The 24735-nt window shown below is 32.9% G+C and overlaps 1 protein-coding gene across 1 annotated transcript in view; it reads left to right on the top strand.

Moving 5' to 3' along the window:
• Positions 1-24735, top strand: part of AGPS (alkylglycerone phosphate synthase) — a 130719-nt gene that overhangs the window by 54238 nt on the left and 51746 nt on the right. The window contains exons 9-11 of the mRNA XM_027556969.1: positions 6340-6465; positions 8953-9061; positions 16479-16606. Coding sequence (XP_027412770.1) covers positions 6340-6465; positions 8953-9061; positions 16479-16606 — 363 coding nt within the window. The remainder of the gene's footprint in view (positions 1-6339; positions 6466-8952; positions 9062-16478; positions 16607-24735) is intronic.

Genomic DNA, 24735 nt, shown 5'->3' with positions numbered 1-24735 from the left:
ATGAAATAAATTAATAAAGTGCTTAGAACTTTTATTTATTTCACTAATTTTTACTGAGTACTGTTTGCTTCATTCAGTTCATTCAAGGATAGCTGATTTTAAATATTCCTTCTATATGCCAAACTCCAATATTTGTATCATCTCAGACTTCTTTCTTGAATTCTAGACTTGCATATCCACTTGCTTAGTTGATATCTCCACTTGTATATGTAATAGACATTTTAAACTCAATATTTTAAAAATTGAATTTCAGTTTTCCCTCCACAATTTGTTTATTCTGTAGCCTTCTCAATCCCAGTTGGTGATAGTTCAATTCTTTGGGCAGCTTGAGCTAAAATCTTGAGTCATTTTCTTTTATTTTGTTTTATAATAGTTTCATTGAGATATAATTGTCACACAGTAAATTGCAGTCATTTAAAATGTGCAACTTGATAAGGTTTGGTATATGACTACAAGCATGAAACCATTCCTGCAATCAAGATGTAGAACACATTCACCAGCCAACCCCAAAAGTTTCCTTTTGACCTCTTTATATTTCTCTCCATCTCATCTTTACTATATCCCTGTCAGTCTCTGATATGCTTTTTGTTACTGTAGGTTTGTTTAAATATCCTATAATTTTATTAAAATCAAAGCACATATCCTGTTTTTTTACAGGGGTGGGGTGTAAAAACCTCAATAAAACTGTTTAAATTTTTTAAAGTAAATAAAGGCATACAGATTGGAAAGGAAGAAGTAAAATTGTCTTTATTCACAAAGGACATGATCATCTATGTAGTAAATCTAATGGGAGCTAAAACTTTTAGAACTAGTTAGTAAATTTAGTAAGATTGCTAGATATAAAAGGTATACACACAAATCAGTTTTATTTCTGTATACTAATAAAAAATCAGAAATTGAAAACTTTTAAAATACCACTTATATTATAAAATACATATATAATACTTAAGGGAAAATCTATTAAAAATATGAAATACTGGGACTTCTCTGGTGGTCCAATGGTTAAAACTCCATGCTCCCAACACAGGGAGCTGGGATTCGATCCCTGGTCACACAAGTAGATTCCAAATGCTGCAGTGAAGATTGAAGACCAGGCATGATGCAGCTAAGACCCAGAGCAGTCAAATAAATATATAAAACATTTTTTAAAAGATATGAAATACTTGAACACTAAAAACCGCAAGACCCAGCTGAGAGAAATAAACAGACCTAAAATAAACCTAAAGCTATACCATATTCATGGGTCAGAAGATTCAGTATTATTATTGGTTCTCCCCAAATTGATGTATAGAATTGATGCAATCCCCATCAAAATCCCAAGAGACTTTTTTTTTTAAGAAATTGATAAGGTGATTATAAATTCCATATGAAAATACAAAGAACCTAGAACAAAAAATAGAGTTTTTTATATTAGTAGTGGATTTTGGATTTTGTCAGATGCTTTTTTTATGTCTTGAGGTGGAAGATGAGGTGATTTGAGGCCTTTCTTTTTTTTAAATATAATTTTAAAAATTTATTTTATTTATTTATTTTTGACTGTGCTGGGTCTTTGTTGCTTTGCATGAGCTTTCTCTAGTTAATGGCAAGCAGGGCTACTGTTTGTTGGGGTGTGCCAGCTTCTCACTGTGGTGACTTTTCCTGTTGCGGAGCAAAGGCTCCAGGTGTGTGGGCTTCAGTCGTTTCAGCACACAGGCCCAGTAGCTGCAGCTCACCGGCCCTAGAGCATAGCGAACTTAAGTAGTTGCAGCACGTGGGTTTTGTAGTCGTGACTCGGTTCTGAAGCATGGGCTTAGTAGTTGTGGCGGTTGGGCTTAATTGCCTCATGGCACATAGACTCTTCCCAGACTAGAGATGGAACCTGTGTCCCTGCATTGGCAGGCAGCTTCTTACCCACGGTGCCGCCAGAGAAGTCTGAGGCCTTTCTTCTTAATATAGGTTTTCAGTACTATAAATTTCTCCCAACTACTGCTTTAGTGGTATTCCACAGATTTTGATATGTTTTCTCATTTTCATTCATTTCAAAATATTTTCTACTGCCCTTTTGATTTTTTCTTTGACCCATAGGTACTCCCGTGTTGTTGTTTAGTTTCCAGTTATTGGGGGATTTTTTTTCAAACATCTTTCTGTTACTGATTTCTCTGTTAATTCTCTTGTGTTCAGAAAACATTCTTTATATGACTTAAAGCATATCAAATTAATTGATACTTGTTTTATGGCCTACAACATGGTCTACCTTGTAAATATTCCATGAACACTTGAAAATAATTTGTCTTCTGCTGCTGTTGGTTGGAGTAGTCTTTAAAGTCAAATTGATTTATAGTGTTGTTTAGGTCTTCTGTATTAAAAATTTTTTCTTTTGACTACTTGTTATATCAGGTATTGACAAGGAAATGATAACGTCCAGTTATTATTGCAGATCTATTTTTTCTTGCAGTTCTATCAGTTTCACTTCATGTATTTTAAAGCTTTGTTATTGGGAGAATAAATGCTTGGGATCCTTATAGCTTTTTGACTAGTGAACAGTTTTGTTGTTATGAAATTACTTGAAATTACTTTGCTTCTTTCTGATGGTATTTTTTGCTCTGAAGTCTACTTTATCTGATGTTAAAACAGCCATTCCAGTTTTCACTGTTGTTGGCATGGTATATATTTTTCCTTTTTCCATTTTTAAACTTTTTACTAATTTATATCTTTATATTTAAAGTGCTTTTCTTGTAAGTAGCTAACAGTTGGTTTTTCCTTTTTATCTAACCTGACAGTCTCTATCTTTTAATTGCAGTGGTTAGACCATTTACTGTCATTGTGGTTTATTGATATGCTTCAGTGTAAGTCTGTCATCTTGCCATTTGTTTTTTATCTTACCTACGTGTTTTTTCTCCTTTTCCACTTTTTACTGCCTTTTTTCGGATTGAATTTTGTATAATGATACCATTTTATCTTTTTTGTTATTTTAAGGATTGTTTCAGGTTTTATAGTATATATCTTTAACTTAAAACAGTCCACTTTAAGGTGGTAATATAATACTTAGAGTTTAGCATAAAACACATAGAATATTATGTTTCTTATCTCTATGCTATTGTCACATGTTCTACTTTAATTTTTACTGAAATAGTAAGTCATCACCTATTTAAACAATAAGAAAGCATCTTTTATATTTACCCATCTAGTTACCCTTCGTTGTTTTGTTTTTTGTCGCTTAGTCACATCCAACTCTTGCAACCCCATGGACTGTAGCCTGTCAGGTCCTCTTTCCATGGGTTTTCCCAGGCAACTCATTGGAGTTAGTTGCCATTTCCTTTTCCAAGGGATCTTCTCAATCCAGGGATCGAATCCATATCTGCTTCATTGGCAGGCGGGATCTTTACCACTGAGCCACCAGGGAAGTCCCTAGTTACCCTCTGTGATGCCTTTAATTCAATCTGGTGATTCTTTCTTTCTGCTTGAAGAACTTGTTGTAAATATTTATATCTTTAGTGTGGGTCTGCTGTTGATGAATTTTTCTACATTTGTCTGAAAATATCTTTGTTTTCATTTTTTTTAAACACCCTATATTTTTAGAGCAATTTTAGGTTTAAAACAAAATTGAGAGGGGGGTACAGAGATTTCCTATATGCCTGTGTCCCTGTGCATGCCTAGCCTCCCCCAATATCAACATCACTCACAAGAATGGTAGATTTCTTTTTTTTTGAAATCTCAGAATTTATTCAAGTTGTAATTGGAAGTTTGTACCTTTTGACCACTATTGACACATTTCCCCCACCCTGTCATCCCATGATAACTACCAGTCTATGCTCTATTTCTTTGAGTTCAGCTTTTTTAGATTCCCCATATAAATGATACAGTGACATCCTACATTGGCACATCATAATTACAGAAAGTCCTTAGTTTATTTTAGGGTTCGCTCATGGTGCTGTCCATTTGTGGGTTTGGACAGATGTTTAAATAATTGTTGAGTACCCATCATTATAATATCACTCAGTATTTTCACTGCCCTACATTCTCTGTACTCTCCCTATTTATTTTCCATCCCCAACCCCTCACCTCTGGCAACCATTGATCTTTTCTTTTTTTTTTTAATATTTATTTGCTTAATTCTTTGGCTGTGCCGGGGCTTAGCTGTAGCACGTGGGATGTTCAGTACTCATTTGTTACAGCCTTGTGGCTTCTTTAGTTGCGGCATGTGAACTCTTGGATGCAGCACCTGGGATTAGTTCCCTGACCAAGAATCAAACCCAACGCCCCCTGCGTTGGGAGCCCACAGTCTTAGTCCCTGAACCACCAGGGAAGTCATCCACTGATTTTCTTGTTTCCTTAGTTTTGCCTTTTCCAGAATGTCGTACAGTTGGAATCATAGAATATGTGGCCTTTTCACATTGGCTTCTTTCATTTAGTAATATATGTTTCCTCCATGTCTTTTCATGGCTTGATAGCTTTTTTCTTCTCAGCACTAAATAATATTCAGTTATTTGAATGTTCCATAGTTTATCCATTCACCTACTGAAAGATATCTTGATTGCTTCCAAGTTTTGGCACTTAGGAATAAAGCTGCTTTAAACATTTGTGTGCAGGTTTTTATGAGGACATAAGTTTTCAACTCCTTTGACTAAATAGATGAAGTATGATTGCTAGAGTATATTTAGTTTTGTAAGAAATTGTCAGTCTTCTAAAGTAGCTGTACCATTTGCAGTCCCACCAGTACTGAGAGTTTCTGCTGTCACATATCCTCTCCATCATCTGGTATTGTCAGCATTCTGATTTGGGGCCATTCATTTGAAGTTGTAGTGGTATCTTGTTGTTTTAATTGGTATTTCTCTGATGACATATGATGTGGAACATCTTTTCATATGATTATTTGCTATTTTCAGTGAAATGTCTGTTCAGATCTTCGGTCTATTGTTTAATTGGATTTTTTCTTGTTTAGTTTCAAGAGTTCTGTGTGTGTGTGTGTGTGTGTATTTGTTACCTTCAGAAAAGTTGAAAGACAGTAGTCTTTTGAGAGTAAATAATATGGAGTAGGAAATGGTATCCCACTCCAGTGTTCTTGTGTAAAAAGTTCCAGGTAAGAGGAGACTGGCAGGCTACAGTCTGTGGGGTCACATAGGGTCAAGACATGACTGAGCACAGCACAGTATGAATATAGATTGTTGGGATATGAATAAAGATTGTTGGGGAGTTAGGGAAGTATATTGGTCTGATAATCTTGATTTTAACGTTCAGTTTTGTATTTAAGCTACTTATTTACCAGTGGTTATTTACCTCTTAAAATTAAATTAACATATTAAATGTTTAGTGAAAAATTCTATTATTTAATAATGTCTTTTTAAATCTTGTTTTCTAGCAACAGAATTAGACATGATAAATAATTTGCATTGCTTATCTGCAGAAGCTAACAAATTATATTTAGCCTACTCGACTTTCAAAATTTGGATTATAACTTGCATACGATACTTAAATACACAGTTATAAACACAACTGACATATTCTACATCTCTGGATGGCTTACTTGAAAAATAGAAACAGTTGCTTAATTGGATGACTATCAAAATGGTCAACACAGATTGATGGGCTTGAGTGCAGTAGACAGTGGGTATGCAGATGGTGGTGTCTGTAGCGTTCGACATGAGATGGCTGAGCCTTTAAAATGATTTTAGTGGAATGGCTTTGGTGTTGTTGCAGTAAAGGGCATCCATTCAACCTCAGGTGCTGTGCAGATGGCAAAGCCAAGCTAATATAGAAAAATGAGAAACAAGTGACTATTTAATGTACAGGAATGCATGATCTGCATCACAAATAAATGATGGTATTACATGCAGGAAACCTAGCCAGATGGCTGTACATTAAAACACATGACTCCTTGAGAGATTTAAGTACAGGCAATTTGCTCAGATTTTCTGCAGGCCTGCTGCAGATTATATTAGGATAGGGAAAATAAGAGATTAAGTGCTTTATTTATTGAAAGTATTCAGGTGAAGTCGGCACTTATTTAAGTATAATCTGAGGTCTATAAGAATTTAAATTGTCTCTTTGTTGGAATAAAAAATAAGAAGGGTAGTTGTCTTTTAAATGAAAGATTGTAAGGAGTATGATTGCCTGGTGAGCCTGTGGAAAATACAACTGCCTCTTGGTTCATAGTTTTCAGTTTTGCGAAGTTTTCCACTAGGCAAAAGCTAAAAATATTTTTGGACAAGTATGATAAAATGTTTCTTTATCTATTTAGGTTTTAATGAGTCTAGATAGCAAAGACATATGGAAATTCTAATGTGAAAAGAATTAATGTGTTGAGTGCTGTGCAAAATGGGGCCATTTTCACTGGTAAAATATTACATTTTTGTTTTTCAGCTTAAAGAAAGTGGTTATTGTACAGGTCATGAACCAGATTCCCTGGAATTCAGCACTGTGGGAGGATGGGTATCTACTCGAGCATCAGGCATGAAGAAGAATATCTATGGCAATATTGAGGACTTGGTAAATTTTTTCTCATTACTATATAATAATTGATTGGTCAATAGAGATTATTATAAAGTTGTTAAGCTGTTAAAAATTGAGTTGAAGAGTCCCCTCAAAAGTATACCCCTTTTGATTATAATAACATTGACTATGCATTATAATCCAAACAGTTAAAAGACACAACTGTGGTCATTTAAGAATGCTTCTTTTTGAGTGAATGATATCTAAGCTTTGTAGATGTTTTATCTGACTTATAAATACATATAAATTTTATTTTTCAAGACTTAGAGCCTGAGTCTTCAACTCTACCAAGATTTTAGTCTATTTAGTTAGGTGGTCTGTCATTATTATTCTTTGGCCTTATGAGATATTTATTTTACTGAAAAAAAGTTTCTGTGTAGAATTAAAGAACCCAGTGGAAAATGTTCTAGTTAGTGTAATGTTTTATGTACATATCACTTTTTTTTTCACTGACCTGGTGTTATTACTCTTGAGAGTGTGTGATAGGCATCCTGGCTAGGCATTCAGTATCATTTGTTCCATTTGTAGTTTTTACAGTGATTAATTGTGTGACCTTGTGCAAATTGTTTCACCTTTCTAAACTTCAATTTCCTATGGTATAAAATAGAATGATGTTATTTGTTGTGTAGAATTGCTATGAGGAATAAAGGACATAAAATGAAAACTCTTAGTGGAATCCCTGGTATGTAATAGGTACTTCATTCATGTTAGTTCCCTTTGTCGTCAATATTTTGATAACAATTTGAAAGATAATTTTTGAGACTATTAATGTGGTGTTCCTAACATTATTCTTAGAGCTGTTTAGCTTTGTTTTTCAACTCTAGCATTACAATATTTTTATCATGTCTTTGTTGATAGAAATATCAAATTATAATATATTATTATATTGATAAAATATATTGGTTCTTTGTAGTTAACACCCAACAATTTAAGACTTTGCCTATATAATGAACACTTTAAAAATATTTACATTATCTTTTTTTAATTGAAGATATTTTAGAAATCACATTTTTCATTTTGTAGTTAAGATAACAAATTCAGTTTCAGAGGACAGAATTTGATCCTTTTGCTATTGAATTATTAAAAGCTTTATCAAAGTTAAGCATATTTGATAGACTGCTACCTTTAGTACTGCTAAAGCATGTAATTTGTTTTAATCCTTTTTACAGTTACTTAAGGTCCACAAATTATAAGTACACATCTTAATATACTTATTTGCATGTTTATATCTAGTTTTAATTATAAAAAAGCATCATACTGTGTTTAATCGGCTCTTTAAACTATGTTATCAATACATTACCATGTATATGAGCATAGATTTGTATCACTAGTTTTAAAAACTGCATATAATTCTCTTTCATTGATAATTTGTGATTTAGTAATTCCCTATAAAAAGTATTTAAGTTATTTTTTATTTAAAAATTATGGAAATAAATAAAGGGAAAAATATCCTTTGTAGTAATTTCTTTAGCATACATCTTTGATCATTTTCTTTGGGTAAGTTCCCAGAGTTTGAATTGTTGGATCAAGCATGTTTTTATGTCTTTGGACCCTTATAGCCAAGTTGCTCTTTAGAAATCTTGTGCCATTTGACAATCTTACTAGCACTATGAGAATGTTTATTTTACTAGACCTTTTATTTATGTTTTTGTCATATAATTTTATATTTCTTTGTTAGTAAATGGAAACTTTTAAAATGTCCTATTGGCAATTTTTCTTTTTATTGTGTAATAGTTTATTTACATCCTTTGTTCATTTCCTTCAACAGTACATACTCTATTTTTATTTATCACATCCTAACAATGTGTTGGGTTTTACCTAACCATTTCTGAGTCAGATCTGAGGAACATATTTTGATTGACTCTCTCCCGACAATGATTTTCTCACATGTGTGAGACATATCTCACACATATCTCTCCTCCTCTTTTTAACTCAGTCACATCTCCCTCTTCATCCCAATTTTGGTATGATCAGAATTAATACTTCATTCTTTTCTACTGAGTGGATAAAGTAGATAAGTTGAAGGTGGGAATAAGACAAGAATAAATCTTTTCTTAGAATGCTAAGCATGTAAACAATGCTTGACGTGCATAATGGTGCTTCATAAATGTTAAATGAGTGAAAGAATGAACCCATTAAAATATGATCATTGCATATTTTTCCTGTTCTTTAGTTCTTTACCACATGGACAACCCTAGAGTAACTTTGGTTTAAAGAAATTGTTTTTCAATTTTTAAGACTGTGAATATTCCTAGACCAATAACAATCTTAGAATATTTTTTCCCTCTTTTAAACTTACATAAAATTTATTTTTAGTCTAATAATTACTAAAAGATATTAGAATTCTGAAGGGAATCACCATTTGTCACTTAAACCAATATTTTAAAAATAGTGTTTTATATAAATATATAGGGTGTGTGTACCCACACAAACAACATTCACTGACAGACATCTAGAATTTACATCATGCATTGTATTAAACAGGTGGTTCATATAAAAATGGTAACACCTAGAGGTATAATAGAAAAAAGCTGTCAAGGACCTCGAATGTCAACAGGCCCTGATATCCATCACTTCATCATGGGATCTGAAGGTAAATATAACTGCAAATTTATTATGAAAAAATACAGGTTAGTGATTCAACTTTGTAAAAATTTGTGATATTGTGATATCAGATTTTTGAAAGAAAGACATGTTTTGTATATTTAAAGAAAGGTGTTTTTTTAAGTTTTATTACTTTAATTTAGTACTTCATAAATTTTTATTATGAGAACATCTTATTAAACTTTCTCCTGCATTTTGCTTTTTTATGGTTTTAGAACCAGCTTAGTCCTTTTGGTGTTATTTTATTTTTCTTTTAGAAATATATTTTAGAAATATATTTTGTTTTAGAAATATGTTTTTCTTTTTGAATCAGTTTTAGCAGGAGTAGTTGTTAGGGTTTAAAATGGTTTGCTATAATATTTTATGGTGTGATTTTTCTAATCTCTGAATTATCAAGAAGAAAGGATTAATAAAGTATTATCTTATTGTCTTTTGTCTTTCTATAATTTTATCTTTTGTTATTTGCTACTTGGTGTTTTAAGAAGTGGAATTTAAAATTCTTATCTCTTCAAACTTCTTGGTCTTTTATTTTTTTCGCTTAAGTCATGTCCTTTGCTTGGTTACTTAATACTGGGTAGGTTAGAATATAGTTTTTCATTTTATGCAAAACATTTAATTTCTGTATCTATTAGAAAAAGAACCAAAAACTAACCTTCCTTCTGGTTTGCAAACTGTTATGTAGGCACTGAATTTTATGGGTAAGGTGAAGTTAGGCATATTTTTCAGTTCTTAGGATGGTAGAGGGGGATAGTTATCCTTTAAATTTAGAGAAATAAAGTGTTTCTATATTACCAGAGGAACTCATTAGTAATGTCAGAAGGTAGTACAAGTTGTCAAAAAGATTTTCAAAACATATAGCTATATTCATGGATAAAAGAGCACTTACAATAAGGGTTTTTAGGGCATAATTCTAACTTCTGATGGTAGCATCAAGGAAAAAATTACAAATTATGTGTCTTAGTAATATACTGAAAGTCACCTATTAAGTTATGATGACCAATGGTAATAGCCTAGATATTTTTCATGATAATTAGTGACAAACTTTTGTCAAGGTATTTCACCAATTTACTCTTACTCTTTTTCTAGCAAACAGGTCAGTGTACTATTAGATGGAAAAACAGAACTGCAGTTTTGACGAGAAAAACAAAATGTTAAATTCCTTTAAAATAATAGAGTTCTCTAAAAAGTATAATTTTTGGAACTTCTCATATTAATGCATCATCTAAGAGTTAACTGAAAAAAATACAACTTTCTCCCATTAAATGTCAAATTGAATAATAGGTATTAAAACTGATAATTATTAGTTTTACTGTTGGTATATAGATAGTTGGAGTCAACCCTATAAATTATCTTTTCAAGTAACCACATCAGACATTTTTTTCTTCCATCAATTAGCATTTTAAAAATTCTGATTGCTAGGTACTGTGCTGGAACACTCAAGGACACAAGTAATAATTGACCATTATTAATAGAATAAGATAAATTCTATGATAGACATAAACAGAAGAGAAATACAGACAAAGGTCATATAGATGGGAGCTTAGGCAGATTTCCTTTGAGGGGTCGTGCCTAAAATGGTCCTTCAAGAGTGATAAGGAGGAAATAATTCTAGACAGTTGCAGGAATAGGTGGGGAGGGAGTTGCCCTGCAGAGAGAACTGCATGTGAGCAGATTTACAAGTGAGAAAGTGCTGTGTCTGCCTTGTGAAGGTGCCAGGTTTTCAGTACAACTGGAACATAAGATTTAATTTTAGGGTGGAGTGGACTGTAGATTAGGGTGGAGTGGTAAGGATTACAGGGGATTACAAGAGATAATCTGGTCTTTTATCCCTTTTAAAATAGTTTGAACTTTATCCAAAACACTGGGCTGCCTCCTACCTCAATAGTAAATTATTATATGAATTTAAGGAGAGCAAACTTATTACAATAAACTGTATATCTTTGCTTACTTTTTAAAAAGCATATGTACTAGGGTACATTACTGTATTTAAATGAGATTGCAGAATGCCATACTGATTTAAGAGCATGAACTGTGAAATCTTTCAGACTTGGATTTTAGTCCTGGTTTCACCACTTATATTTTTGTGACTGTGTAAATTAGGTGATTCTCTGTGCCCAATGTCCTCAGCTGTAAAATGGGGATAATAGAAGTATCTGTATTCATAAGCCTTTTGGGAGGGTCAGATGAGATTATGCCACACAGTTTATAAGCAGATAGTAAGTACTCAGAAAATGTTAAATTTATTACTATTGTGGCTCTTCATTATTTTTGCATCAGTGATCTTTGTAAGTATATTTGTGGTCCCTGGTCACCATTTCTGTATGTATTTGAATATAGAGTCATCTTACTATAGGCCAGGAGACAGCTTGATTGAGAAGGTAAACTTCTGTGAAATCATATTCTTTAACAGTACTGTGCTTTCTGCTATTTTGAACTATCTCATAATCTCCTGCCTTAAATTTGAATCATACACTTTTCCTTGAGCTTTAGAAAGTATTTTCTTTTGCTGTAGTTAAATCATTTGATGACAGCCTTGAAAACATTATGTTTGTGTTAGTTGCTCAGTTGTATCCGACTCTTTGCGACCCCATGGACTGTGGCCCGCCAGGCTCCTCTGTCCATGGAATTCTCCAAGCAGGAATTCTGGATTGGGTTGTCATTCCCTTCTCCAGATCTTCCCAACCCAGGGATCAAACCCGGTCTCCTACATTGCAGGCAGATTCTTTACAGTCCGAGCCATGAGGGAAGTCATCTGATAACAACCTTGAAAGCATTACTGTTATAAAAAACCTATTTCCCCCTATCCTACTAAGTTCCACATGTGACTAACCAAGTTAAGTTGAATGTTTTTGTCTTGTTTTGTGTTATGAATTTTTCATAATTATTTTTTGGATAAGCAGCTTCCTCCCATTTTATATATTGTATAAATTGATCAATATAATTAAAAATATAATAAAGCATTTGAAATGTTTTTTATTCTTTTCCTATATATGGAATTTACTAGTAATTTATAATGACTTGCTCTTTTATTTGAAAAATGGCTTAAAAGCACATTTTTATTTTTAACTCATTGCCCACCCTTGTTTTAGTCTTTGCTCTAAAATGAAATGGATGAAATACTTACTGTTGGTTCTTCTGTGTCACTTTACTTCATCTTTTGGTTAAATAAAGCTCATCTTTTAGTAGATTTCCTCAGGAAAGGCACATTTGTATATCCCATGAGTTCTGGAATCTTCTTAACTATTTTCTGTGGCCTTGATACTTGCATGACAGCTTGAGTGACTTTCATGGGTCACACATTCTTTCCTTGTTTAAATACTATACCACTGTTGCTTTGGTTTTCTGTGCTGTTTTGAGGAATCTGATGCCAATTCTCTTGCCATTTTGCCTAGAGGCACTGAGAGTGGTGGTGGTGGTGTTGTTTTTCATTAAAGTTTATGTTACTTTTGCTCTGGTATCCAGGGGACCCTTTCTGTGTGTATATGCTGGTCCTCTTTTATTTCTGTAAAGGTTTTTGGGGGACTGTAGTGTTGAGTAGTAGGATTTTGGAGCACATTTCCCCCTTCCCTGCAGTGTTTTGATTTTTCTTTTGCAGGGATACCAATTATATGTTTGTCTGAGTTTCTTTGCTTGTTTGCCATTTCAGCCATGATTTTGCAAACTTTTCCCCTCAGCTTCTTTCTTAATATCATTTTCATTCACTTGGTTATTTTCTTGCTTTTCTTCAATGCCCTCTATTAAGTTTTCATTTGAGTCTATTGTTTTTCCTCCTTGTAACCTAGTCTTCATTTTTGTTCTGTTTCTTCCCTGAGTTTGGTCATCTTTTATTTCATTTCTTCTTGTTTTTTGTCCATTTATGTTTTTAGTGTTTATATTTCTAATTCAAGTGTTTTTTTTATATCCTCAAATGCTTATTTGACAATATTGAATTGAGTTTGAAAAGTTGTGTTATGGTTTTCTCCAGGATTGTTGTTTGTTTTGTTGGCCGGGGGCGGTAGGGGGGGGCGGCGGCAATCTCATCAGTGGAAAAGCTTTTATTTGCGTTTTCTGACCTTTCGTAGTAGTTTTATTTGGGTTTGGTTTGCTTTTTCTCTGTTCCTGTTTATTGCCTGGAAAGCCCCCTACTTTGAGTGTTCTGTTCTCTCTTTTGTGCTGTTTGCTTCATGAATGGTGGTGTTTTTAGCCATGACATATCTTGTTTTTTATTTCTTTCAGATCTTTAATTTTTCTCCTAATTTTAGTCTTTCCCTTCACTACCTTGTCTCCAAGGAATACTACACTACTTTCAGTTGATGCTTCTTTGAAAATACTTCCCCTGCTTCTCCAAGGGTATCATTTCTGGTTCCATCTTCACACCCCTCCAGGGTTATGGAGAGCCAGGGTTATGGATTAGATTATCAAGATTTATATAGTATTCGGGTTTATTGTTGCACTTTTTCTTTCTGGGGTTGATTTTGTGTCTGCCTCCTTTAAGTCCTCTGCTGCTTTTATTCTTTCTCAAGGAGTCTTAACGAGTCTTTCTTGAGTCTTCTAACCCTCCTCAACCACCACTCCTCACCCCTTACTCACTTTCTCCTTGTAGCAGCTGGAAGATTATAAAAGGTCTGTTGGAATTTTTACTTTTTATCTATACTTAGGAATAATTTGAAGATTATAGTATATGTTGTTTCCTTTTAATACTAAAGTATCTGTCCTGTGTGGTTTTCTTTGTTTTCCTTATTGATTTTCATGTTGAGGGTGGGGAGGAGTAGATTGAGAATCAAATGACTACCATTTTTCTCAGTCCTGAAGTCATCTGAAGGTATATTTTCAAATTATGAAAGATTTTATTTACTTCAAGCAAATACTTGCATTTTTATTAGATAGTAGTTGAACCTTTCAGTTTTCTTAACATTATGTTTGAAACTGTAAAACAGGAAATTCTTAAATTTATAGCAGCATACTTTTATTGAAAAAGAAAAGTGAATGACATCTATGATGTCACTTAGCTATGGAGTTGTTTACAATTATATAAAATGGGTATAAAATATTACTATAATGTGCAAATAATCAAGTGATAGATAATCTTAAGTAGTTTTATATCATTCCACTGACATAAAATTCCCAGAGCAAAAGAATCAATAAATAATAAAGCTCAATAAAATAATCAGTAAGCCTAACAGAAATGAGCCTTTTGATGAAGTGAATTTAGATGTAAACTGTTTTAATTGGATTAATTTGAATATAGATCTGTGTGGAAGAACTGCCCTGAGTCAGAGTGCATTGGGGACTTGGATAGAGTTTCCTTTTAAAGTGGGGACCCCTTCAACCCCTACCTCCTGCTGCAGAACTCATAGCTAAATAGTTGCACAGACATGCCTTGGTCATTTCATTAATCTTGCAACAGTGCAAAGTCTCATTTTACTAATTTTTATTTTTTAATCTTACTTAGTGTTGCAGTGGGTTTTACTGCTTTAGAGTACCTACTATACATATGAGGCAATACAGCTGTACAGAAATTTAGGGCATGGTCACTGCTTACCTAATACCTAGAATTTTGATGTAAAATTAGAATTTTAAAGTTTGCTAATGTTTTGTATGTGTGTGTGTAAACTTTTTGAGCAAGTAATTACATGTACATAACTCCTTGTTTAAAAAGATGACTCTGAAGTTTCCTTTGTTTTATTGAGATAGAATTTACACACTTCACCCATTTAAATTTTACAAAATTTACCCATTTAAAATGTATCCCTTAGAAGGGATAGTTCCTAGGGTTAGTGTTTGAGATTTTTTTCTGAGCTTAGGAGAGGTTCTTCCCACTGTTCCCCCTGGTTTTACTGAACAATAATTGACATGTATCACTGCATACGTTTAAAGTGTACAGCATGATGGTTTGATTTACATGTATTGTGAAATGATTACCATAGTAGGTTTAGTTAACATCCATCATCTCATATAGATACAACAAAAAGAAAAGGAAAAAGAAAACTTGTCCTTGTAATAACTCTGGATCTACTTTCTTAACAACTTTCCTGTATATCATACAGCAGTGTTAACTGTGGTCCTTATGTTGTACATTACATTCCTGATACTTATTTATCTTATAACTGAAACTTTATACCTTTTGACCACTTCAATTCTTTCTTCCCCTGCCCTCGGTAACCATAAGTCTGATGTCTTTTCTATAAGTTTGCTGTATGTTTATTGTTTATTTTTATTAGATTCTACATGCAAGTGAGATCATATCTATTTTTAATTCAGGTGTTAAACAGGCCAATCTTGCAGAGCTGTTGTGATTTACAAATCAAAATAGGTTTGTATTTGCTGTCTGAGTAGGAAATCATTTGTATGTGTGACAAGCATACTGTTGTATAATATAGTTTACTTTTTGTGGATTCATAGTAGTTTTTAACCTTGTATTATGTATTGATATTTTAGGTATATTATAAATTTATTGGAATCATTGTTTCTTGTGATATTTTTAACATTTCTAGTGTTATAATTAAGTTCTACAATTTCAGATTTCCCTTTTGTTCTTTGTTTCATGATTCTCAGAGAATTTACTTAATATTATTAGAAATAATTTATATCATTTGTACATTAGAAAGCACTGATTTGAAAAGCTTGGCTTTTTGAATACATTATTTTTAACCATGGTTATTCAAATATTTTAGCATAGATGTTTAAATCATATAGTTATATTTAACTTGTTTTTTTCCTCTCTGATTTGTCCTCCACTCCTCTGTGTGATAAAGAAAAGGATATATGTTTCATTAATGGTCCTCTTGTGCTAGCTATTTATGATAACTGATAACTTTTTTGTCTCTGAAATATTTGGGGTTTTTGTTCGTTTGTTTCTTTTTAGGACATCTGAATACTGTCTTTGTCTTTTCTTTTTATGAATTCTTAGGGAAAAAAGGCAAAGTGTGATAGTCTAATTTCTTCTGTCATCTTAAATGACATAGAAAATATCATCTTAAATTCTCATAGAAAATTAGGTTCTTTTTGCCCCAGTAAATTGTCATAATAAAAATAGGCTCAAATATCAAAATATACCTTTGTTTGAATGCATATGAGGTATGCAAACCTGTTGCTTTTAAGATTTTTAAAAAAATTTTAACAGGTTTTATACTTTAAAAACTATTTTAAATTGACCTTCTTGGAGAAAGGTTGCCTTAAAATGTTTTAAAATATTTATACATAACTAAGAAAAATGTATTCCAAAGACCTCTTTTAAGAAATTATAAAATTTGCTTAGTTGTTTTTCTAGGAAGACTTGAGTAGCCATTATTCCCCATATAGAATAGATTAAATAGATTTAAATATGAGTAATAGAATAAATTATTAGAATAAATAGATAAAATAATTTTAAATATGATTTAGAAAATTGGCATGTGATATATTGGATATTCCCCCTTCTTTTTCAGGAACTCTTGGTGTGATAACAGAAGCTACAATAAAAATCAGACCAATTCCTGAATACCAAAAGTATGGCTCAGTAGCTTTCCCTAATTTTGAACAAGGAGTAGCCTGTTTAAGAGAAATTGCAAAACAGGTAAAAACAAAAACAAAACCCCACCCATATATTATATTTTAAAAATTCTATTGCATAATTGATTTTGCTATGTCACATATAATCTTCATATTTAGTTGTGTTATATTTGTGGTTTTTACCCAGTTCTGTATGGAAAGGTAATGTTGTAAAATCATTCCTTTCAGTTCAGTTGCTATTTCTTTCCGTAATTATACACCTATTTCTTGATTTAAAGAATGCTATTTGATTTTAAGCCAAGGTAAGGTATGTACCTGGGTTGACAGCTTCAAATGAATTCTGCCTTTTATTGAATGTTTTCTCAGGTTATTTTTGGGTAAGATATTTTGTGATTAATTGAAGTAATGTTGCATTTTTCTTAAATTAAGATATTTATTGAAATTAAAATAAATGGCTGAATATCAATGGCCCCCCAAAATAGAAATTAAATATATGTAATCAAACTTCATCAGTTCTTAGAATGTACTGCTACTAGGCCTTACTTGTTTATAATATTACCTAAGCTGTATCTTAAGTAACATAGTATAGTATATAGGAATATAACATATTTAGATATAAGCTAAGAAGAATTCCCACTTTCTCCTTTTTTGAAAAAAGGAATATATTGTCAAGGAATATATTGTTTTGAGTAAATGATGCCAAGTAATCTTATTTCTGTGTTTAGTTATATGTATTATTTTGGAAATTCTTGCATTTCTTTAGATATTTGGTCAATGGTTTGAGCTATAATGATTTGTGAAAAAATTTTATTTCAACATTTCCTAGCAGGGAGAAGGTCCAGCCTCTTCTTGCTTTCTCTGAACTCATAGAATTCTTTAATACTTGCCATCAGCTATACCCACTTGAATTTTGAGTGCAAGGGAGCTCTCTTATGTGTGTGAGAGAGAGAGAGAGATATAGGTCAGCTTCCTGGTATCCAGAATAGGATGGAGGGAGGATCTGATGAGGAAAAGGAGTGGTATCTGGCAAGTGCTCCATATTCATTGTGGACTTCATAAGGTACTGGACCTTACCTTCCTATCATCCCAAGAGAACCAAACCACTATTAATGTTTTAAAGAAATAAAATAAGTTAAAAAAATGTTATATTTCCCCACATATTTACCATTGCCAGTGTTCTTTTTCCATTCACTCAATCTTGTCTTCTGAGACAGTCGTTCTTAGAATTTCCCACTTTAAAAAGTCCAACTGTGTGATCACCTAATCTAACAGTTGACAAGGGTAATTTTTATAATCCCTGGTAGCTTCAGTTGCTTGTCGTTGGATTTCTTCTTCTCTCCTCAAGATTTAGCCATAGGCTGCTTGATGTTGGTTGTCTTACCCTTAGGTGAAGGGAGAGTTTTAAAAGAAGCGTGTGTAGTCTTGGAGTGAACATTCTTGAACTCGTAGTGGGTTACTTTGGTGATGTTAACGCAGAGGTGAATGTTGTTGAAATGCTTACATAAGAGCTCCTAATTCATTCAGACTTCAAGATTATTATGTTATGGTCAGAGAGCTAAAATATATAAGTCTTATGCTATGTTTACTAAAATAATGAGATGGCAATAATCTTTATTATAAGTGAAATTATCGAGTAGAGGAGTGGAAATAAGTTTAAGAATAAATATTTGAGCACGGAGCAGTAAAGTTCTGTGTTCTGATAACTTGTCGCTAAAACCTTCCATCACTTAAAGGCCAAGGCCATCTTTAAATTTAAGATACCCCAGGTATTAAGAAGCAAAAGCAGTGCTTGAAGAGCCTTATGGTTTTTTTGCTTGTGAATTCATACCTAGAAGAATGGGAAACTAGGGGGTTTTTGTTATTCTTTATTTTTAAGAAAATAACCATAAATTCACCATTTAAAATCAAAATCAAATAAAATGTTTTCCATAAATAGATTGTATTTTCTGATTAATTTCAAATCTTCCTTAGTGAGATTTTTTTTTATTCTAATGTTTTTACTTTGTACTGTAGTTTATTCTTTGCATTAAGTACTTTAATTTATATTCACTTTTCATCTTACTCAAGCTTGACTATATCCCCTCCAAGAAGAGCTTTATTATTAAAGATACAGTCTATATTGTCTCTCTCATTCAGATTTTCAGTGGTATGTTTTTAACTGGCCATTGTTGCCTGTTGCCTCCATTTTTTTTTGGTAAAGTAACTATGGATGCCAAATTAGATTTTTAAAAATAATTATAGAATTTATGAAATTAGTCAAATTTGTATTTTCAATAAAAGATTTTAATGAGGTTACACTCTATGTTGGCCAGCTCCACCCCTCACAATGTCTCCACTCTGCAGAACACAGATTTAGTAGACTTGATCTTCGGAATAGAAGTAGACGTATTTTATGCTTGAGTGCTCTATTGCTTTTCCATATTACAAATACTCAAATGTAATTCTGTCTTAGGTTTCATTAATGAGAAATGGTGTACAAATTTGTCAAAATCCTGAACTTTTAATTTCACTAAAATTGGAAGTTAATTAAACATAAATAGTTGGTGGAATTTGATGCAGTTTTTGTTACAATTTAATATATTCCTGATAGAAAGTAACAGATAAAAGCCACTTGGGCTAATAAAAGGCAGGTGGTGAGGTTTTTCTTCATCATTGAGTAAGTCAATAAAAATTGCTCTTTAAAAAAAAAAAATTGCTTGGGTATTCACAATATGACCATAATCTAAATTCACTATAGAAAACTGTATTGGAGGTATCTCTCTCTCCCTCTCTCTCTCTCTCTCTCTCTCTCGATAAATAAAGGTGATGGTTGATTGAAATGTTCTTTCCACTCTAAAGTTTTAATAATTTTGTTCTGTATAATTAGTAATAGCAATTTTTAGAGACAAAAGTACTATGTAACTGGAAAGCTTGCCTTACTTGAAACTGATTGAAAAGCCTAGATAGGTATTTCATTCTCAAATATTGCTCTTATGAATGAAACAACGGCTGAGAGTAGTCAATGGGATTTGGAGATATTCCACTATTTGGGGAACCTGCATTTTTACTCTTGTTATACTGCACATATAGAGGGACATTAATATCTATCTGCCTTTCCTGGAAATGAGTAAGTGTATTATGGTTTACACACATTTTATATTAGTTTATAGAGTATGCAAACTGCATGTGTCAAGAATAGTACTGTATGCTGCCCTGCCTTGTAACAGTATTTTCACACAGAAAAAGTGAGAAAATGATCAGGTTTTGGCACTAGTCGTTGTTCAATTTGTGATTGGAAAGTTCAGTTGATAGCAAGAGAACTAAGATCCATTAAAATAGATGGTACATGGTTTACGATTGTGCCAAATTCTTGATTGAATAATGAGTTGGCTGCTTGTAATTCCTCACTGTCATTTCATAGCATTTCCATTTTTGCACTGTTTGCAGACTCAAGTTGCATTTGAAATGGGAAACTGTATGTTGGTTGAGTATCTTTTGGAAAGGAGTGGACGTGATTGTTCACAAATAGCCAAGTGCGCTCTGTGTATATTTTTTATCACTATTCTTACTGAAGGAAATGAATTAAGCAACTTTATACTGGCAGCAGCAGGATTCTATTAAGGTCGCTCATCTGATCTTTGTCCATGGGAGGAATTGCCCTCTTGCAGTACTTCAGTGCCTTGTGAGGAGCTAGAAAGGAAGATTTAGTGTAAGATTAATGTGATTCTGCCTCATAAGTGGCAGTCCAGTAGAATCTCCAGCTTTACTCAGTAGATGGGTAAGTGGCTTTTACGATTTTCTCAGAGAATAGATTTCCTACAGTAGCCTCTCAAGGGGGGAAAGTTGTGTTTTTTAATCAGAATATTAGTGTCATGTGATATTTTTCTGTTTTGTTTTAAAATGACAAGTATCTTTTTACAAGATGTGAAGGGAACACTGAGTGTTGAAACAAGTTCAAAAGCAGTTTTTAAAGTTTGGGATCTTCCCCCCATCCCCTGCCAATAAAAACTTAAGCATACCTCATGATATTGAGAGAGGACCAGTTTGTTTCATTATGAGGAAACATTGTGTATGTGTGCATGGATTAGTACGAATTCCTCCAAAAACTATTTCTCAGTATCAGAACTAGGTTTTTAGAATTACAGATTAAAAGATAGCTTTTTTTTTTTCCTTTTGAGGATGGTGGCGTTTTCTACCTGCCATCACTTTTATTTTAAACAATTTTACCCTGATAGTATTTTTTTCTAGTGAATTTATACTGTAATTTCATAAGATGTACATCATTCTTTTCTAACACTTCAGACTGTTAAATTCTGAATTGTTCTGTTTTCAACTTGATTTATCCTGTAGGGGTTCAAATAAATTGAAAGGAGTTAGGTTCAGCACTTAACACTGTAAAACATTTAAAGCTTATTTATATTCAGTGATAATTCTTGGAAGATGGTTACATATAGAAAATGAGATTGTTATTTTAAATCGTTTTTTTGATGTCATGTTTTTGTCCTTCTGAAGCAGAGAGAATAACCTAGCAAAATGCTTGGTTAACTGGAGTCTTTATTATGTCATCCAGCAAAATGTATCAAACTTGAGGATAGTTAGGAGACATGCTGTAATCACTTCACTGTTGCTAAACTGCAGATGTAAAGTTACCACCAGGAGACTGTTTGGCATTAACATTTGGCCTTTCCCTTAAGTAACTGGAAGGAGATATCTATCTTGCATTATGTATTTGTTTCATTCTTTAAAACCAAGAGATAATTCTTTTGTTAAAAGAGTTCTTGTTTACAATGTAGACTCCTAGCTGTAAGCCTGTATATCATTTCCAACAGGACTAACCAGTTTACCAGTAGCCTTAAATATTGCATGGTTTCATCTGTGGTGTCAGTTCTGATACATTAGTCAGAGGAAGAAATAATTTTGTCTACATTTTAAGCTTTTATACCTAGGAATTTGTATTTAAGAGAATTCTCTTCTTTATATATCCTTGTTTGAACTTATAAAAATTAACGTATTGATTATGTGCATGCAAAGTCACTTCAGTCGTATCTGACTTTGTGACCTGTGGACTGTAGCCCGCCAGGCTCCTCTGTCCATGGGATTCTCCAGGCAAGAATACTGGAGTGGATTGCCATTTCCTTTTCCAGGGGATCTTCCCAATATATTATTTAAATTAATATTAATTATTTTATTGTGAGTTTTTCTGTGAGAGAGTATGCTTTTAACTTTATTTCTAACACAGTACAGTTGATATTATGTAAATTAAACAGACATAGTTCCTGTCTTGTAATAGTCACCAAAGGTAAAATTTTCTGTATTTGATAAAATTTTCTGTACTTAAATGTTTCTATAACTGTGTTCAAGGGGTTTGGTATTGAAGCATTAACTTCTGATATAGTGTGGATTAGCAGACTATCTCCAGAATAGTTTTAAGGCTCAGGAACTTGGGCCATTCTATAGTCTATACTGGGCTTCCCTGGTGGCTCAGAGGTTAAAGCATCTGCCTGCAATGCAGGAGACCTGGGTTCGATCCCTGGGTCGGGAAGATCCCTGGAAAAGGAAATGGCAACCCACTCCAATATTCTTGCCTGGAGAATCCCATGGACGGAGGAGCCTGGAGGGCTACAGTCCACGGGGTCCCAAAGAGTGGGACATGACTGAGCGACTTCACGTTCACTTTCAGAATCTATACTGAACGTTTGATTTACTCCTTGGAGGAAAAAACCTTTTTGGTTCAAAGGATTCATTTTTTAACCTAGATACCAGTGCTTTATGAAGTTAGAAGAAATCAGGTAGACAAATGAAACTTGTTAATACTGAATTTCTTTAGCTGGTAACTAGTAAACTAAGATACCTCTTCTAACAGAATGTCTCATCTGAAGTGCAAGTTCTGTTTTTCCCTGTGACAAGGAAGAAATACGACTTAGTTCCTTGAAAACAAAATTTGCAGAAAACTTTTGATGTATTTCTTACAGGGACTATTTTTCAGAAAAAGTGGTTAGATTGAGAAAGAGTTTGCTTTTTAAGTTGTCGGGAATTCTGTTAAATAAGATTAGAGTGGTTGTTTTTTTTTTATTTTTCAAGTTATATATTCAAGTAAATTCCTGGTTGTAGCATCATTAAAGGGAAGAAGTTGCCAGCAACTGGACTTAGTGAATCTTATACCCATGCTTTGAAGTCAGGTTATTTATTTCTTCTTTGCTTAGATACAACAAAGATATGGATATTTCTTTGTTAGTCCATACTGGGTTTCCTGTATCTTTTTAGACTATTTACTAAGGATAAAGTACAGATCAGGTGTCATAGACATGAGTTTGAGCCAACTCCGGGAGATAGTGAAGGACAGGGAAGCCTGGTATGCTGCATGCAGTCTGTGGGGTCACAAAGAGTTGGACTCGACTTAGGTACTGAACAACAACAGGTGTCATGAGAGATTTTAGTCAGAGCGCATTTATCATAATAAGAATGAAATCAGTTTATTTCATTAATTCCACTTAAAGTAAGCCGTTTTTGTTTGAGTGTTCCTTAAGTGCCCTGAATGTATCATTTACCCAACATTAAAGTTACTTGGGGAAAATATTCCCCCTCAGGTTAGTTCTGATCACCTACCACCAGGGGTCACTTTAACTCAAGGACCCCTTTTCTTCTTGCCTTGTCTATGGAATATTCTAGCAGAGTGTAATTGAATAGCATGAGTATGAACTTAGAGCTCAAATTCTCAAAATCATCGGAATTTATGATGTCTTTAACTATTAAAGGAGATGTTTTGAGTTTTTCTTAACTTACCAAAGTAGTTGTATAGCAATTGAAACATAATCCAGTCTTAACTATAGATATAGTAACTCAGCTTGCATGTTGTTCTTTAAGAATAGTAATACTGTTTTGCTCTTTTGATTACAAGCACTCCTATTTAATTAGGATGTCATGATTTAAAATGTTTTGACTTAAAATTCTAAGCAACTTTTCCTCCTTTGTAGTTTTAGAATGCTGAATAGTGATTTACAAATTATCAATTGCCAGAGAATCTAAAGTAGTCTTGCTATGTTTTAATCTGAGTGTCTTTGCTTATGAGAATTTACTTGTGACAATAACTGAAAAACTCTATTCACTGACTTTTTAAAAAATGTGCCACTGTTAAAACATGAGATTTAATAAAGCTATTGGTTTGATTTTGATAATTAAAAAAAAAAAAACACTTGAAATTGAATTTAGTATTTATCATTCAAAAAGCTTTCTTTAGCTTTTTATTCTTTTGGATAGTATTAGTCTGCAACCATTCACTTTGCTTCAGTATGAATAGGAACCGTGGATGACTGACTAGTTTATATGACTCAGCTGTCAAGTTAAAATCATGTTTAGTATAATTGAATATCAGTTGCTATATGTAGCAAGTACCCTGAAACAAGTTTTGTACTATTTTTTTTCAACTTTTTAATTTGAAAATTTTAAGCATACAGAAACTTTGAAAGAATTTCAAAGTTGCAGTGACCACCTGCATATTCATCTAATATATACAAAAAATACTAACTCTTTGCTCTGTTTTATATACTTGTGTATTTTTCCCTGACCATTTGAAATTAAGTTGCATTATGACGTTTGGCTTCTGAATACTTTAGCATATGTCTTCTGAAAATAAAGGTGTTCTTATGTCATGTCTAGGAAGATCAGCAATAATTTTTTCCTTGTATTTTTTATTAATTTTTAAATCTCTATATAAATTTTAAAGATTGCTTTCCATTATAGCTCTTACAAAGCATTGGCTATATTCCCATGTTATACATCCAATGCGTCCTTGAACCTATCTTACCCAGTAGTTTGTGCCTCCCACTTCTCCACCTCTGTTTCACCTCCTCCCAGCTGATAACCACTAATTTGTTCTCTATTATGAGTCCAGAAGTAATTTCTTAATCCCATCTAGTATTATTCTATAATCAATTATTCCAGTTGTCCCCAAAATGTATTTTGTGGTTAGTCTTTTCAAACTAAGATTTCATCAAGGCCTACATATCATATTTTAGTTGTTTGAGATTGAATTCCACTAGTTTACTATAAATGTAATATATTAATCCTTTTTTCATTTTTCGATATATGTGTGCCTATGTGGGGTGTTTTCATTATTATCACCTGCTATAAATACAGGTGGAATAGAATCTGGGTGGCAGTAAGAGGTAGAACTTACAGGTCATTGGTAGGAGTTTAAAAGTTTTCTTTTTTTTA

Source organism: Bos indicus x Bos taurus, chromosome 2 (genome assembly GCF_003369695.1).
Source record: "Bos indicus x Bos taurus breed Angus x Brahman F1 hybrid chromosome 2, Bos_hybrid_MaternalHap_v2.0, whole genome shotgun sequence".
In the NCBI taxonomy this organism is placed as follows: domain Eukaryota; kingdom Metazoa; phylum Chordata; class Mammalia; order Artiodactyla; family Bovidae; genus Bos; species Bos indicus x Bos taurus.
Note: the sequence above shows the minus strand (reverse complement) of the source record. Positions and strands in the feature narration are given on the sequence as shown.